General features: G+C 40.1%; 1 protein-coding gene across 1 annotated transcript; it reads left to right on the forward strand.

Annotated features, from left to right (window-relative positions):
- Positions 1–6,421: 6,421 nt before the first annotated feature.
- dhh (desert hedgehog signaling molecule) lies at positions 6,422–13,916 on the forward strand. Its single transcript, XM_044112319.1, has 3 exons — positions 6,422–7,494; positions 10,809–11,070; positions 11,935–13,916. Exons 1-3 carry the CDS (start codon positions 7,186–7,188, stop codon positions 12,702–12,704), a joined length of 1,341 nt encoding a protein of 446 aa, XP_043968254.1. The 5' UTR covers positions 6,422–7,185; the 3' UTR covers positions 12,705–13,916.
- Positions 13,917–15,719: the final 1,803 nt, after the last annotated feature.

The raw sequence follows: 15,719 nt of genomic DNA on the forward strand, positions 1-15,719 counted from the left end.
GGCTGTATGCAGTGCATCTCGGTATATCATTAATAATTAAGTGGAAGACAAAACACTGTAGAAATTGGTTCACAAGTTACAACCACGTTAAAGAGTTAAGGGGCTTCAAGTGCTACAACAAAGACACAGTCAGGTGGACGTGAGCTGAAGCTCGACCTGACCAGAGCCTAAAATATCTTGCTGTTGCTCGGTGGACATAAGTCCTCATTGCTGAAAGGATGTGTGCAAAGAGCCAAACACAGACAGGCTGCTTGTCTGAGTAAATCTGTGTGTTGCTTGTTGCTACAGGCAGCAGAAATGTTGCATAATGTATACCATTGGTGTTTTGACCCATCTTTCTGTTCAGTAAACAAATGCATCATCCTTTTGTTGTTGTTGTTGTTGTTTAGCTCAGTTTGTACAATTCCCATTCCCACCGCATTCAGCTCAATTTACTACCCATCGCATCAAACTTCAAAAATATAAGATAAAAGCTTGCAGACGGATGTGTTCATCATTTGGGAGCCGGGAATGCTGTCTGTTGCAGTTTTTCAAACAGAATCTGAATGTTCTGCTGCTGAAGTAAATATTTCAGCCACCCTGGAACTTTGTGGTCATCGTTTGACTCTCCTTTTCGTGGTACGCCAAGCCTTTTTTTTAAAAGAAGCAGATCTGAAGTGTGGGAAGGCCAATCAGGCACTCATGTGATCTGTTGCTATGATTACATTACATCAATGTTAAAATTTGTATTGTGCACAGTAGCCCTACTGGGGACAATTTAGCACCCTCTTTCTGCCTAACAGAAGCTGTTTTATTTATTTATTTATTTATTTATTTATTTATTTTACTTTGCCTGATTTCCTGGATAATTTAAAACCCTTTTACTGCCATGAGGACGCTGGTGTCCCCATCGACCCATTGACCTGCATGTGACAGTATTTGGGGAGACAGTTAAAGGGTTAACGAAACATAAAACCTAGTTTTCTTGAGATTAACCCACACAGCTGGATTGTCAGCCATGGATTATACGCTGACTGTTCTTTGAAGAAAAGCTTATTTAATTTGAAATCTACAGTAGCTTCCAGTTAGTAGTGATTCGTAGTACGTAGGACATATTTTATTCCTTTATTTGAAATTATACATTTGATGCTAAGCTAAAATAAAGATCATGGCAATTTTGAAGTCAGTGAACATTTTTTAAAATAAACAAAAATAAATAAATAATATTTAGTAAAAGGCCTCATCATACATACAGAGTGAATGCAATACATTCTTACCAAAGCAGGTGAGTCTGACTGCAGTGGAGTAAAAGTCACTGCTTTCATGTGGTTTTAAACACTGTGATGTGGCACAGAGGTCCATTTCTCTTAGCCACTCTTCAAAATGAGAAACACAAGAGAACATCTAAGCAAATCATATATGTGCTCAGCAAAAGGCTCAGAGAAAATGGCTCAGACAGAGCAATAATTAAAAAGTTGCAAAACGCTGGCATGTGGTGGGCACAGCATATACAACCTACCACAAATCAAAATCTTGGCTATAATCTGCGACACAACGAGCAGGGCTCTTCTCCACGCAACATTAAGGTTACACACAGTTCAGTGGAAGCGTCCCAGCAGTCCCACTGGGTAACACACTCCACAGGACTAGATTTCAGGCATATCGGGAGCAAGGCGGGAAACTGGCAGCTTGTAATGGGATGAGATAGCCTATCTTTATTGTCAAAACATGGGAATGAAGGGGGGGAAAGAGGCTCAGATTAGCCTTCCTGACAGTCGCCCGTTTGATGTTTGTGCCAGAGTGCATTAGGCACTGTTATTCCCTCTTTTCTGCACTTGCTAACACAAAAATCACTCAGGAAAAGGCGAGACTTGCTTGCTAATCAACAGATAATGGGCCACACTGTCCGTTTGCCGCAGCCGCCCGCCATCCTGTGTGCACGCTCACGGCACACTCATTTCACACAATCGGACGGCGCAGCAGCGCCTTTTGTTTTGTTGGGGGAAAAAAACTCTAGCGTGACACAAAGGGTGGGACAGACAATATCGCAATTTACTGTCATTCGTTTCAGTGGAGAATCGAAAGCAAATCGTATGTTTTCTGTGCAGCTTCCACTGATTTATGGTCAGGGTTCACGCAGAACGGTATGTCTTATCCAAACTTTGACCTTCTTGTCTGCAGACAGGAAGTTCCAGCCCTTATATTTCATTATCCATGTCTGTGCAGCATCATCTCAGCTTCGGCTCACCGGTGCTATTTTTCATCAGCGCTGATAAAAAAAATAATAATAAAAAAATCAGAACTGGAACAGAAAGGTAGCAACTGATAATTTGCACTTTTTAATGCAAAACCCAACACATTACCAGAAATATCCGGCCTTTATTGACGTTATACCCAATGCAAAACCACAGCACAGAAGCCAAGAATCATCCAGTGTGTACAGCCACATCAGAATGCACCACCCTGCCTCTTCCTGCACTGATAACATGGTGAGAGACAGTGGAGAGGGTGGTGTGGCTATGGGCTGAGAGCAAGGATGTGTGTGTTTGTGTGTGAGAGAGGGTGTGTGGAATATGGCAGCTCCTTGACTTTCCTCCTCCACAACCCATGAAGCGGCCTCCATCAGAGGAAGTTGCTCCTGCAGAGTGTCCATTCAGCTCCCAGAGAAAGACAAACACTTGAAATGTCAAAGCCAGCAGATTTTGCAAATATAAGTTCTGTTTTTCGATAAACGCGCAACGAAGGGTGGAAGGTGGAAACGTCTAACGGAAGTTCTGGGTAGCGAGTTTGATTTCCCGCAAGTCACCAAAAGCAAGGAGTTCAGGTGAATGCGTTTGGAAAGAACAAAGCGGGGAAAGCTAACACAAGCAGGAAAGATCTCGTTTTCTGTGCTGCGGCTCAGCAGGAAACAAATCTATTCACCGAGCCATGCACTCCCATCCTGAAATCTGGGGAGTGAAAAGTTAAGAGCAAGAGAGAGGCAGAGGGAGGGGGTACCAAAATAAAAACGCATAATAATAATAATAATGGCTTTATTTCCATCTCCAGCCCACTCAGATGTTTGCTTCCTTCCTTTCCCTTTCAAGCCTGATGGAAATCGTTCACAATTCAAACGGCTTTGAAGAGAAAAGTTGCTGTGGACGATGGTAGATACGAAAGTGTTTGTTGCCTTTATTGATTGGGTCATTCTCTGCTCTTGTTACGGAGGCTGATATCTCTCATCTGCGTCGCTCGGGCCAGACTCGACGCTTCCTCTGTGTTTACTGTAAGGACAGGAAGATGCAGCCTTGCCTTTCGCCACCCCTCCCCACAACATCCTGGGATCATCTGGAAACTTCTCCCCACAAGGATGACTTTCCACGATCCCCGTGGAACTCAGTGACCGCTAGAAAAGAAATCAAACAATGTTCTTTCAGTCAGTTATTTTAAGACCTCCGTTAGACATTTGACCCTCGTTTTCAGTCATAGGAAAGTGTTAAGAAAGATAAAAGACTGCAAAAGAATTTAAACCTTTTCACATTTTATCACTTTACAACCACAAGCCTTACCTTGAGGTTTTGTGTGATGGGATAGACCAGGACAAATTAGTGTAACAAAACCGATTTTGTGGCATGTATTTACAATGAGTCCCCTTTACTCTGACACTCTACGAATAAAATCAATAGAAACCAGTTGACGTTAGAAACAGCCTACTTGTGTGTAGTTTGATCAAACGCAGCTGTCCTGTGACGGTTTCAGAGGTTTGTAAGTCAACATTAATGACTGAACAGAATCATGCACAGTGTTTTTCTGAAAAGCAGCCAAGAGGCCGATGGCTGCTCTGGAGGATCTTCAGCGATCTGTGACTCAGGTAACGTAATTTTGTGGCCCAGTTATTTTTGTGGCTTCCCTCCGATCGGTCTTTGTATTGAAGAGTGGCAGGAAGAAAGCTGTTTTTGAGAGACAGCCATATGAAGTTTGACTCAAGTCATTTAGGGGACGCAAGAACAAGTTGAAAATGAACTGGTCAGATGAGTCCCAAAATTGTGTGTTTTAGTCTTCGTCCAAGATATGAGTATCAAAAATCTAAGACTGTAATTTAACTCCAGCTCACCATCTCCTTTAGACTTTAGATCTAAATCCAGCTGAGAATCTGTAGTAAGGATTTAATGTGCGAATCAATCTGAAGCCATTTTTCTTCGGCTCCACCACTTTGTGTTGATCTTGTCACAAAACCAAAATAAAATACAATAAAGTCTGTTGTAATGTGTCAGAATGTAAAAAATGTCCAAAGGGTATAAATACCATCGCAAACTGTTGCACATGACCAAACCAAACCAGAGAAAAAGATATTTAGTTCAAAAATGGAGCCTTGTGTGTCTCAGGAAACTAGAGATAGCGCTGTGAGAAACTCTGACCTTTAATCTGCCATTAATTTCAGCTTCCTCGTGTGATTGCAGATGTCTCACCCCTGGGACACAATGTTTGCTCTCTCGTCTGTCATTATCGGAGTCATTTTATGAGGCTCCCATCTATTGTCTCGAGGTGGATAAAAATAATAAGTTGACAATCTGGCCGCGGGGCGTTCCAGTGATGAGGTCTTGGGGAGGTTACTGGGAATCAGATGGGGTCAGGCCGGCTCCCCGAACACAGGAAGGCAACACTGCAAGTCACGGTCAAGGGTATCAAGGCAGGACACTTGTGCTCCTTCTTAGGTCCTCTCACCTTCAACTCAGTCTATTAATAAATTAGTCCAGGGCAGGATGAGCAAAGAAAAGCAAGGGCATGTACGCTCAAACGATATGTCTCTTCAGGATGTACCTCAAAGATGATAATGCAAAGCTAGTGGGGAACCTTTAAGTTTATTGGGTGCAGCTTTGCAGTTTCAGGAGTTTAAGTTAAGTTCTTACAATTTTAATCTTCTTGTGTCCAGTAACATGGCAATAGGGAACAGCTTTTAAAAGCGGATTTATTTTACATGTCCAGGTGTTGATGACAGGCAGAGAAAGTTTACAGAAACATTTTATTACATCCACATTTTCCAAATAAATTGTAACATTCATTAATAGTCAAGGACTAGCATAATTGATAAAAAAAAAATTAAAGTGCTGATTCTACGTTTGCAATTAATTATCTGTCCAATAAAGTGACCGTCATGCATCACTGTCAATATTTCACTGAATTTTAAACCACTGCTAAAACTATATTGTTCTGAAAGAAATTTTAGAAACAGTGAAAACTATTTCAGGTAAAAACATGTTTGATCGATGATTTGCAGATTTTTTTCTATATAAAAAAAATAAAAAAATTTTTGCTGATATGTTCTATAATGGGAATGTATTTTTATCTTATAATTGAGAAGTGGCATTCAGGTTCTCACCATAAATCTGGAACAAAATTCCAGAAATGACCCCCACCTGTTTAGAGTTTAGAGAATTTAACTTATTAACACAATAAGTTAATGTTTAACTTATTTTGAAACATAATAAGTTAAACATTAATAAACATTCGGATGTGTAACATTGGCACCTGACAAAATGTTATATTTCAGCTGTTTATTGTGTGTTCTATGACTTTGTATTTTTGTGTTTTATGATGTAAAGCACTTTGAACTGTCTTGTTGCTGAAATGTGCAATACAAATAAACTTGATTATAATGTTGACAGTAACTGCAGAGAAGTTAGTGGAGGAAGGTTCATTGCCAGTGAGCCTTAGAAAATGAGCTACAGTTCATCACTCGTGACTCTCAGCAAATTCTTAAAAGTGGTTTGCTTCATAAACCTCTCAAGACACTTTTTCCTTCTACTCAACTTTCCATTACTCATTACAATAGACAGGCTTTTAATATCTGAGCTTTTATGGCTTATCCTCTTTGTGGAGAATCTCAACTACTTCCTACAGGACAACTGCTTTGTGTGCTATTGTATTCTCCTTTATGTTTTATTTTTCTCTTACGGTTGTGTTAATGTGAAGCACCTTGTGGTTTTATACTGTGAAAGATGCTACATAAATAAAGCTTACCGTACGTTACCGAAATGTCAATTCAGCAGTCTCCCCATGATGTTCTTTTTTTCTGAACAAGATGTTGAAAATGAAAAGTTGTTCTCAGTCAAATTACCTGCTACAATAAATAAAATTAAATAAATTAATGAGCAATGTCATGTCATTTCTGTTGAGAAAAAAAAATATTGATCTTATATGATGTTCAGAGAAACAAAGTTTCACGTTTTCACAATCATCAGTCAACAAAAGTATATGTCTGCCCTTTTCTGTGGCTTTATTCCATATTATAAATAATAATGTTTTAATTTTTACGTGCAATTAGTGAACTAAGCTAACTTTTGAAAGATATTAAAATTAAAACACGCAGCTGAACACATTTTAAACTCTTTTAAACTACTTGAAAATCGCATTCTTTAAAAATCCCGACTGAAATCACAAATCCTGAGTGAGGCTATCATAACTCATCCATGAAAGGGTTAACCCTCCTGAGATGGTAATTGATGTGGAAGGAGTTAGGGTCATTGTGTTAACATCATATGTTCTTTGTATGGCTGAATTGGAGGCGTGTGCTGTGGCGCGCAGAGGAAGGGAGGGCAATCTTGTCCGGATGCTAATAAGACCCAATGGCTAGCGCAAGGTGGATAAGAGCGCTGAGAACAGAAGGGGGTGGACGAAGCTAGAGAGAAGATCTCAAAAGACGCGAGAAATTAGGACGCAAAAAGAGGATGACAGCGCCAGAGGAGGGATTTGTAGTCCGGGGAAGTGTCGGACTTTAGGTGTATGCGCCTCCTAAAGGGGAGCTGGAGAGCAGAGGAGCGGTAAGTGAGCAGAAACCCTTCCAAACACCTGCGTCAAGACAGGTACCTGTGGAGGAATCGAGTAGACCACAGGAACGCAGCGCCTCTACTGAGAAACTCCTTCAGGAACCCTCATTGTGCATCACTTTAAATACCTGATGTCAAACTTTTTAAATACTTTAACTAATCAGAACACTTTTTGGAACTGTTAAAAACAATATCCACTTTGTGGTTTAACTTCTAATCTTTTTTTTTTTTTACAATAACAATCCAAATACCTCAAATGTGCACACTTTAAGTTTATTTTAAAATACCAGCACTATTTATCCATGATTGGGTATGGACCAAGATCTGACCCTCATTCAGTTGCTGTCACACACCTGGAACCGGGCTGTCATCCTGAGCCTCTGAGCTCCAACCCTCCCCAATGAAGCAGTTCTGGTGGGCCCGCCTGGCACCGCTCGGCCTGCTTGCTGCTTGTACCTGCCTAGGCGTGGTCCAGGGATGCGGACCCGGTCCTGGGTACGGCACGCGTTCCAGGCCCAGGAAGCTCACACCTATGCGCTACAAGCAGTTCTTCCCCAACTTCTCTGAGAACACCCTCGGGGCCAGTGGCAGGGCCGAGGGCAAGATCTCACGCAACTCCGAGCGCTTCAACCAGCTGGTGTGCAACTACAACCCAGACATTGTCTTCAAGGATGAGGAGAACACAAGCGCGGATCGGGTCATGACTAAGGTGAGGTTGGTGTGTTGTGGATTTACATTTTTCACTTGATCTCAGTTGGGTTACACTTCCAATTCAGGAAAATTAACAAAGTGTGGACTGTCAGATGGATGTTTTTTGTGTTTTTGTACTATCAAGTAATAGAGACGCACTGATGAGGTTTACCTGGTGGATACCAATGTTTGAGTATCTTTAGATCAGACATTCAGATTTTTTTAGTCAAATCTAATTTTGGCGGACTTTAATAAGCTGGCACCAGTGTCCTTTTATTGACCGCAATCTGACAGAAAATGGGTACAGAGACAAGGAAAAGACATTTAGGAAACCCCAGGAGGTCGGGAATCAAACCCCAGATGACGTCTTTGCATGCGGGTTCCCTTCTTAAATGGGGCCTCTGCAATGCCATTAAACAAAGCTCCACAACACTGATTTTTAGATGTTATTATTTCAAGGAATATAATGCAAAAATGTGCTGCTTCCTCTTTGAGGTGGATTTGAATGAAAAATAAATTGAATGAAAATGTGTTTGATTGTCTTTAACAGAGAGCAGAACATAAAAATAACAAATTACAAGATTATCTAGGCATTGAAGTGTTCTCCCTAAACTTTATCAATCCAGAAAAAAAAGTCAAATATGTGGGTCTTTTGTTTTTTTTTACCAAAAAGGGTGGAAGTCTAATTTTGATCCAATCACTCAAAAATTTGATTCTATGCAGTATTTGACCAACCGCTCGCCAATCAAGGATAAATTAGTCAATTTTGACATGTGGACAATTGATCAGTGCGTTGCTGTTGATTTTAAACATTTTTGTATTTAAACTCTGGCTGGCATTTATAGCTCATATACTTTCTCCTATGTTTATGTTACGTTCAGCTCAAATCAAAGGACACCATTCAATGTTTGCTAAAACTCTGTACTCCCTCCTCCATCTTTTATAGATAACACAATCAGGACCTAATGCTGCGCACCAGCTCCTCCACAGAAACTCTTTTTTTAATCTTTAGCCAGTGACGTTGACACTGAAAACTAAATATTAAAGTTGCAGATTTTGTTCCCTTAATAGAACAAAAATCCATTTGTGTGCCAGTGAAATTCTTGCTTTTGTATTTGTTTACTGGGGATAGAACCCCAAATATGTTCTTTGAAACAAACTAACAAACAAACAAAAAAAAAAACAATTGCGGGCACTGAAAGATACACATTTTCAGCCAAACTCTTTGGCTTCGGTTGCGGCTCCGTCCACCAATACAGAGGTTCTTGGTAATTGTTTGGGAAGTAAGTCTGTGTTGCTTCCTCCTCCCAGAGTGATTGTACGTGATGAAAATCTTTAATTGTATGTGCATACCCTCTGTGTACCCAATCAGAATGTGTGCATATGACCCCCCCTACACGTGAAAGACGCTCTTTGTGCGTCACTTCGAGAACTCCGAAGAGGTCGCCTATACTAAAATTCCCGCCTGCTGAAGTAATGGCACCGTCGGAAAAGCGACTATTGTGGTTGTGACAATGAAACGCCTCTCCTCAATAGCATCGCGAGAGAAATGTACCCAGTTTGTTTTCTGCCCCTCACTCTTTCTCACTCTTTCTGTCACATTCTCAAGTCCATGCCCATACATTCTTCCCCTCTGGCCTCCTCGTTCGCCTCAAGCTCGACCCTCCTCTGCATTGCTTTCTTCTCACCGAGCTCCTGATCTAGCTCTCATCCTCTATTTTTTTTTTTTTGCCTTTCATCATTTTCCTGTACAAAAATATTTTAAAATTACTTAGAAAGGTCACAAGATGACTAAAGTGATCATGCACCGAAGAAGTAGTGAGTGTATCATCCCAGATGCTGCTGCTGTCATCATCTTTTTGTTCCACTTTCCCCCAACTCTCTATTTTGTGACAATGCTGACACAGTCTGCAACATTATGGCCCATGGGGGTGTTAAGAGTCACTGTGAACACATTTGATCAAATGTCTCAGGGGTGAAAGTGTCTAACTCGAGCCTGGAACAATCTGGAGAGGCAGAGAATGGCCTTGATTATTCTGCCACCCTGTTGAAAAGACCAAAGAATGTGCTAAACTGGCTACAGTAGGTTGCAGTCTGATTGTTTGCACAAAGCTGAGATGGCCTTTAGCAGAGCGAGGGAGGAACTGTGTTTTATCGGTCTCTATACTTAGGTGTAGATTTGGATACATGGATTTGGATAACTGTAGCAGTGCCTTTGCTGTTTATGAAAGCTTGCAAACGTCTGCTGCTTGAACAAGAGTTCAGCTCGGACGCCATAGAAAGCACATTCAAAGTGTAAATGGAGATGCAAGACATCCGAGAGTTCTCTAAGAGACATTTCTAACTGAAAATGGAAATGTTAATGTCCAAATATCTAGAAACAAAATATTTCACACAACGGTAAAGATGGCGCAATCATTTGATAAGAGATTGGAATTGGCAAGTCTTTCCTTGCTCTTTTTCATTAAACGCATCAAAGCTAGAAATTCCCTCTAGGTTTGCTTGGTTAAAAACATCAAGAAACAGCATGTACTTTTATTCACTTTTTAGTTTAGTAAAAATGGGGCATATGCCTATATAAATGCAGACGATCTTTAATCTTCTTGTCAAAGAAAATGCAAATTTCTATGAGCCAGTAAGTGTCTGGTGCATCATGAGTTTAAAACTACAACCTCTAGCCAAGAACATCACGATGCACCAAATGAAAGCCCATGCAGACGACTAAATATTACAGGCTGCAAAGCGTGAATGAATGGAGCTTCACAATTTACAGGCCACCAAATATTACATTGAAGCAGTCCTTGCAATTTTGATTCCCTTTGTGATTCGATGTTTTGTACAGTTCTAGTTTTAAAAAAACATGGGAACTTAACCAAAATCGTATCAATTCTTTAAGTTAGGGTTCTTTACACTTTAGTCTAAGATGTTTTTAAAGAGAAATATATAGTTCTTAAGATATGTCATGACATATTGTAGGTAGTACTGGCATTCTGCCAGTTAAACTCATGCAGTGTTGGAGCATGTGCTTGCTAATGTAAAACTATAAAAAGCTCATATTGTCCTCTACACCTGCGGTCCCCAACCACGTACCTCAAACCCACTGACCTTTGCTAGGTCAGTGGGTTTGAGGTACGTGTTTAGATGTGTTCCTGCTCTAATAAACTTTATCCAAAAGTCTGCATTACTCCTCAGCATACTGGCTACCAATCCATTAATTTAAACAAGGAAGCGTTTAAAACATGAACAGTTGCTTGTGGCCCTGTACCTGCCTGAAAACTTTCTGAATTTCCCCTATTCTTAAACCTTCCACCTGTATATTTTACTCTCCTGCAGCGATGTAAGGACTGTTTGAACAGGTTGGCCATTGCTGTGATGAACCAGTGGCCAGGGGTGCACCTGCGGGTGACAGAGGCCTGGGATGAAGACGGCCACCACCCTCAGGGCTCGCTGCACTACGAAGGCCGGGCCGTGGATATAACCACAGACGACAGAGAAACAAAGAAGTACGGCATCCTGGCCCAGCTGGCCGTAGAAGCAGGATTTGACTGGGTCCATTATGAGTCCAGATATCACATCCACTGTTCGGTCAAAGCAGGTAAGTTTGATTTTTCACTCACAATTGCATCTCAGTAAATCAGAATATTATGAAAAGTTTTAATTCAGTAATTCACTTCAAAAAGTAAATTTCATCATGTTCAATATTTATTTCTGTTAATTTTGACAATTGTGACTTCCTAAACAGTATCTGCAGTCATCATTTATGGCTCCCTTGCATTAATTTCTGTATATTTGAAGCATATATCGAGGACATATATTGTCTGTTAGTCAATGTTGCACTAACAGTAAACTCATGAAGCGCAGGACCCATGTGTAACTTTATGCGGCTCCCGCAGGTTCAAATCCTGGCCTGTTGACCTTTGCCGAATGTCTTCCCCTCTCTCACAGCTCACTCCACTGTCCAATCATTGTCAAAGAAAGATCACTAGAGATGAGAAAAAATAAATATAAAAAACAAATCTCTCAGGATTGCATTTCTGTGTATACACTTTTTCCTTTCACCAAGCTTTCCATTTATATGCTTGGAAACGGCACTCTGAACAGACAGCTTCTTTAGCAATGAGATTTAGTGTCTCTCTTCCCTGTGGAGGATGTCAATGGCTCCTGAATCATGGACAGGCTTTCATCCTAATGTTCTTAGAAGCAACATTTTGGGAGATTGATGTTGTTTTTATGATGCATCAACTGAAGTTTACAGAAATAAATGTCTGAATTGCAGAACTTTGTGTAAAATGCATTTACAATAGTCTTAGTTTTTGATTTAAAAACCTTGAAACAAACTTTTCATTATTCTAATTTACTGACTCACCCCTTCTGTGTGAGGGATAAAATATATTGCCTTTGAAACATTTTTGAATTCTAAGGACAGTAAGGAACACGTTCTGTTTCATCCTCTCTGCAGACAAATCTGAAGCAGTGGAGAGGGGTGGGTGTTTCCCAGGCTGGGCCCGGGTGACGGTTGCTGGAGGGAGACAGAAGACTCTGTCATCACTAGCATCTGGCGACCGGATCCTGGCTCTGTCTGGGACAGGCCAGGTCGTGTATAGCCAAGTCCTCCTGTTTCTGCACCGGGACCGGGAAAGCCGGTCTGTCTTTCTGTCTCTGGAGGCAGACGGTGGCAACCGACTGGTTGTGACTCCACATCATTTAGTGTTTTTAGACCCCGACTGTGGACGTGATGCTAATGAGTATCGGGCTGAGTTCGCGAGCAGAGCCAGAGTCGGTGACTGCGTCCTCATCAGCTCACCGGGGGGTCAAACGGAAACATCCCGAATCGTATCTGTCTCTCTTACTGAAAGTGTGGGAGTGTTTGCGCCCCTCACTGAAGCTGGAACTTTGTTTGTTGACGGGGTGCTTGTGTCCAGCTACGCACTGCTGGAGGACCACGACCTTGCACACTGGGCATTTGGACCTTTACGGCTTCTCCATTCACTGAACCACTTCTTTTGGGGGGAAGACGTAAAAGGGGAGCAAAAAGCTGGCTCTAAGAGTGCAACACAGTTTGGCACAACAGAAAAAGTAAGTATTCACATGCAAAACAATCTCAGTGAACCTCTTCGAGTGAAAGATCAAGAGCAGTGCTCCTTGAAGACATCCGAAATACACTGGTATGCTAGATTACTCTACAGATTTGCATGCATCTTCTTAGACTCCAATATTTTCCATGCTTAAAAGTTGAAACATACTGCAGGCCGTACCTGAAGTAAAGCTGCTGTTTGTTTCCTTCAGATAAGAAGGACGTGAGAATCTGGAATTGCTGGTTGGCTTTTTACACTACTGTCTGTATGCTAATATACTGTCAATGCATAACATAAGGAGTCTGTAAGATATGTTGAATACTGAAATCATTGGTCAAAAAAGATTAAAATCAAATATTACTGTATATCGGTCAGTATTTGTACAGCTGTTATTTCTTTTTGCAGTAAAAAAAAAAAGAAAAATATGATGGGATAGGAATGAAGTCCCTGTACAACAGAATCTTTATTTTTGTACTTCATGAATCATAATATATAGAGTTTGCATTTTCTTATTGCTATAATAATTCTACAACTTGTATTGTAAGCACAGACTTGGTATCATATCACCAAACGAATAAAAATGTAATTCCGTAAATGCAACATTTGTATTTTCTTTAGCTTCTGCACATATTAAAGTGATTTCTCTTTGACTTGTTAAGCAAAAAGTTGCTGGAGGCTTAAAGTCCATGCAAGGTAAAGAAGTTAACAAAAAGCCCAACTGTGCCACTCCTTGACTTTATCGCCTTGACAATAAAGGGTTTCCTCTGTGTGATTTGCAACAATTCTGGTTTGAATTATGTCAGTTTTATGACTTTTGAGTTGCTTTTCTTTTACATGTATGCACTATATTTGTGTGGAGGGCAACAAATGTCTAAATCACGTGGATTCAATATTTTTAGCTGTTGCAAAGTAGATAAGAAATGAAACAATTTTCACTTGTTCTCCAGAAAATGTCCTTAACTTGGAAAGTATGAGGGCAGAATGTGCTCTGCTGAGCAACCCGCCAGGAAATATGAAAAACATTTTATTTTGACTTTGAAATGAATTTTCATGCTTTTGTGTATGATGCATACTGATCGTAATACTTTTATAATTACTCCCATTTTACATTTACAAAAGCATATTTGTATGCATTTTTTTTCTTTTTGTTTCTAATAATTGAAAAGGTTTGGGGAATTGTTGGTCCTAAATATACACCTGAGGAGAAATTGTGCCCCCAGCATGCACATTAAACAATCCAAACTCTTTTATTTGTTACCAAGACATAATGCTGGAAAAGGTAAATGAGGATGAGGTTATACACCCCCTTGTGGAGGAATTGTGTATTGTCACCCGGATCAAATAAAGTGGTTTTTCAAACATAAAATAACTCCTTTTTTTTAATAACACAAAATTTATTTACTACAAAAACATGTTTATATATCATATATATCGCAAAATGTACCTTGTTGTACCCTCTAACTATACATCAGATGCTTTACGCATTTTGTAGGATGTTACCAGAACCCAGTGACCTCAATAATAAAATATTAAGAGGATAAACCCCAGATGAACAAAACTCAGCTATATAAAAGAGGCTTTTTAAGACTTTTTTTTTTCTTTTTTTATTGAGGGACCTTTAAATTTTATTTGTAAAAAAAAAAAAAAAAAAAAAAAATCATATAGAAACATGCAACTAAAGACAAAAAAAAATACATTATGCTTGCCAGGTTCATATTCCACTGTAAACATCTGTGGAGGTATTCCAGGGGATTATCCTTGAAGCGCAGGGGCCAGATGGGAAAGCATTGGCTTCACCACCTGGCCAATAGGAGCAGCTTGGCGTTTTAATACCACCCTCTGTTCAGATCTGTTGGCCAATCAGTCACCACGCTTTAACCAGTCTCAGCCCCCTCCAAAATCTGATCTAATTGTCTTAAAGCTGAATGGGGAGTTAAGTAATCCTGTCACTGGAACCAGTAATGCCTTATTTTCCAAATGAAAACATGTTCACCTCACATTCAGACGAAGAGAAACTCAAACATTAGCCCGCCAAACAGAACCAGGGAAAACTGCCGGGGCAAATTTCCAACAATAAAATCTGTATGTGGGACAGATTTTATTGTCCCACATACAATAAAATGTGGGACAATTTATTGAGTCACAGGTGGCACATCCGGGGTTTATGAATGTAGAGAAATTGAAGACGTAGCACATTTTTCTACATTTTTTATGAGGCAGAAACTGGCAAGCTGCTTTTATTCTCGTAAGACTTTTTGAAGAGCTTTTGTCATTTTAATCCCACAGAGGTTTAACATGCGCCGACTTCTCGTTGTGTCTAGAACTAACTCTCGTTTAAAGAAACAAATCCTAAATTATTTTATAATTTTATTTCATTTTGTCCACAATTGAGTGGCAATGGTCATACGGTATGACCATTGCCAGCATCTCCAGCAGTTCATGTCGGGCCGAAGCAGCTCGTATGAAGTCCTTCTATCAAATTCTAAGTCTGTCTTGTGCTACGCTCATAGTATGCTGTCCTTCAAAAACCTCCACAGGAACTCTCCTATGCTCTTTTCATTATCGTATCATCTTCCACCATACACCGCCCTCCGAATTTAACAACATCTCCGTTGTACAAAAATCTAAAATAAATTGATATTTTATTGTAGAAACATAATCTCAAATAAGATAAGGCTGCGTATTTTTTATTGTCCTGCTTACTATTAAGCATGGTGGGAAGGCAAATGTGGGTTTTCATCCAGTCTTGTCACAGTCCTGATTTGTTTTAAAATTTTGATCTACTGCTTTGACTGCAGATGATTAGGGGGAAAAATGTATACTTTGTAGCTATTCCATAAACCAGTAGGAAGATCAGCACACATCTCCCCCACTTGAAAAGCAGGTTCTCTTGTCTTTCCCATTTTGAAGAGGGACAACTTGAAATTTAAATACGTACCCTCCCATGTAAGCCACAAGGCGTCATGGATAAAAATTGCGCTTCTCAACATATCAAGTTTAAAGAGGTAATGAAGAAAAGGTCACTTGTTTTCAATTTATAATTCAGTTTTTTTAACACCCTGATGTCCTTAAAAAAGTGCAGAGTACTAAACACTTCAATTGCTTCTAGTTTATATGAATTATTAGGGTTACTTGCTATCAAGTGTTGTGCCAATAAAAATAAATGTAG

Source organism: Gambusia affinis, linkage group LG01 (genome assembly GCF_019740435.1).
Source record: "Gambusia affinis linkage group LG01, SWU_Gaff_1.0, whole genome shotgun sequence".
In the NCBI taxonomy this organism is placed as follows: domain Eukaryota; kingdom Metazoa; phylum Chordata; class Actinopteri; order Cyprinodontiformes; family Poeciliidae; genus Gambusia; species Gambusia affinis.